The sequence below is a fragment of the Borostomias antarcticus genome (genome assembly GCF_949987555.1).
Source record: "Borostomias antarcticus genome assembly, chromosome: 7".
NCBI classification, from domain to species: domain Eukaryota; kingdom Metazoa; phylum Chordata; class Actinopteri; order Stomiiformes; family Stomiidae; genus Borostomias; species Borostomias antarcticus.
The window spans coordinates 2,808,726-2,811,225 of record NC_140240.1 but is presented as its reverse complement, the minus strand read 5'-3'; the positions used below and the strand labels follow the sequence as shown (position 1 = coordinate 2,811,225).

The 2,500-nt window shown below is 57.8% G+C and overlaps 1 protein-coding gene across 1 annotated transcript in view; it reads right to left on the bottom strand.

Annotated features, from left to right (window-relative positions):
- ptprga (protein tyrosine phosphatase receptor type Ga) overlaps positions 1 to 2,500 on the bottom strand; it is a gene marked incomplete at its 5' end in the record, with an annotated part of 212,436 nt that overhangs the window by 11,946 nt on the left and 197,990 nt on the right. Inside the window, 5 exons of the mRNA XM_084440960.1 lie at positions 256 to 428; positions 683 to 817; positions 1,200 to 1,334; positions 1,449 to 1,531; positions 1,760 to 1,856. Coding sequence (XP_084297086.1) covers positions 256 to 428; positions 683 to 817; positions 1,200 to 1,334; positions 1,449 to 1,531; positions 1,760 to 1,856 — 623 coding nt within the window. The remainder of the gene's footprint in view (positions 1 to 255; positions 429 to 682; positions 818 to 1,199; positions 1,335 to 1,448; positions 1,532 to 1,759; positions 1,857 to 2,500) is intronic.

Sequence of the window (2,500 nt, the reverse complement as noted above, 5' to 3'; positions counted from 1 at the left end):
CTTTCACCGGGCAATTACCCAGCATGCACCGCGGCAGAACCGGCAGGAGGAACCACCGCCGGGCAGGGAACCGCGGCCCCGGGCCGGAGCAGAGTACGGCCTCGCGGAGAACCGCGGGTTCTGGTTCCGCTGTTCGTTGGACGCGCGGGGTTCCGTCCCGACGCGGGAAGGCGGGGGGGGGGGGGGGTCGGGTAGCCTACCTGCAGTGGACGAGCATGGGCCCCATGTCGGGGGTCTGGGGGTCGGGTAGCCTACCTGCAGTGGACGAGCATGGGCCCCATGTCGGGGGTCTGGGCGTCGGAGGAGCGGCGCACGAAGGTCAGGACGGGGAGGGTGTACTCCGGGACCCCCATGTCGGGCCACTGGGTGTAGTGGTACTGGACCACCGTCCTCTCGCTCTGCCGGCCCTTGGGGTTCCCCTTCTGGCCCTGTGAAGAGGGGGGGGGAGGGGGGGGTGGCGGGGGACAGTCGGATGAGGGGGGGGAGGAGGAAGAGGGGACAGGAAATGGGCGGGACGGAGCACAAACAAGAAAGAGGGGATGAGTGTGAGTCTGAGGCGCTGCTAGAAATTCGGGACCCTGTGAAAGACTATAATATTGTGGCCCCCAGTGGTTTTACGGGGCCCCTGTCAGTGCAGGGCCCCTTGGAATCAGCTGTGCCGTTGGCCGACATGGACGCTCACCTTTTTTACTTTGGTGTTGCGGACGGTGAAGCGTCTCTGCGTGTAGCAGGCGTGCACTTTGGTGCTCTTGAGCGTCACCACGATGTTGCCGTACTCCTCGCTGTTCTCCGTGGGCCAGTACTGGTCACACTTCCTCTGCAGGGGACACGAGACAGACACACGACTCAGCCTCGAGGCCCGGGGAAGCGCCGGAGGAACCGGCCGGAGGAACCGGCAGGAGGAACCAGCAGGAGGAACCGGCTCTACTGGATCTTAATCAGGATCTAACATCTGCCGTGGAAGCGGACATGTGATGTGTGCTGCGATGTGTGAAGCGCAGGGAGGTGTGTTTGTGTGTGTGTGTGTGTGTGTGCGCATTTAGCGTATCCAAAAATGTGTGTGTGTGTGTGTGTGTGTGTGAAGTTTCTGAACCAGCTTGATGAATGATTAAAAGGCAGAGGTCTCGGGTGAGCGTGGGCCCCCGTCCTTATGGGAGGGGCCGATGTACCGAGGGGCCGATGTGTCGAGGACGACTCACCCTCCCCTTCTCCACCAGGTTGGTGATCATGACGATGATGCTCGTGTTCTGCTCCCAGACCATCCTCCAGAAGTCCTCGAACGTGGACTTGAGAGGCCCCTGGGCCGCGATGTAGGCCTTGGGCTTGTTATAGCCCTGGAGAGAGGGGAGGAGCAACCTTCAGCTAATAAACGACACACACACACACACACACACACACACACGCACGTGCACACGACAGATGGCCTGTAACAGAACGTCAACACTTACATCCACGTAATTGGCGTTGATGTAGTCACTGTGTTTGGAGTCTTTCCCCGCTAGGGGCCGTAGCTTCACTCGACTGTGGTCATCTGGAGGGGAAGACAGGGAGACATGTCATTGTGTGTGTGTGTGTGTGTGTGTTTGTTTGTTCTGTGTGTGGGTGAATGCCACCCCCGAGGACTACCCTACGATGTGTGATGACAGGGGTGCTATGTGAGTCCGTAACCCCGGGTGATCTGGGGGTTGACGGCGCATGGCGTGCGATCCGGTTAGCGCTACGTGTGTCACGCCGCCGCCGCCGCCGCCAGAGTACTCACACGCCATTATGTTGATGTAGCGGTTCTTGTGCTTGTTGTCTGGGTGGTTGGAGTGCTCCGACGTGATCTTCATGTCCGCCGTACATCGCTGGACCTCCTGTGGACAACACACACACACACACACACACACACACACACACACACGATCGGAACGTCAATCATAGTAGGGGTCAGGGAAATACTATACAAGTGTGTGTGTGTGTGTGTGTGGGGGGGGGGGGTGTATATCTCATGTCAGTGCATACTATACACAAGTGTGTGTGTGTGTGTGTGTGTGTGTGTGTGTGTGTGTGTGTGTGTGTATATCTCATGTCAGTGCATCTCACAGCCTACTGGAGGGATTGAAGAGGGCATCTCTGTCGCGCCAGCTGTCTGAACCCTACCCCTGGTTGTCACTTCCTCCAAATCAGAGCAACTCTACATCTCTCCCTCTGCATCTCTCCGTCTCTCTCTCTCTCTCCTCTCCCTCTCTTTCCTCCCCTCTCTTGCGTAGTGCTGTCATTATTGAGCTCATCGCCACGCAAGCGTCCCCAAAACTCAGATCACTCTTAAGCCCAAAGCTCATGGCAAGTGACCGGTGACAAGAAGAGTTCTGCGATAATGAGAGACATTCTTTGAATATTGAATTTCTGTTTGGAACCAGGGAGAGCACGCGGGACACTGCTGTTACCTGCTTGGCAACAGTCGCACAGATGGAGCTGAAGTCAATTTTCCAGGCCACCAGACTTTGACAACCAGCAT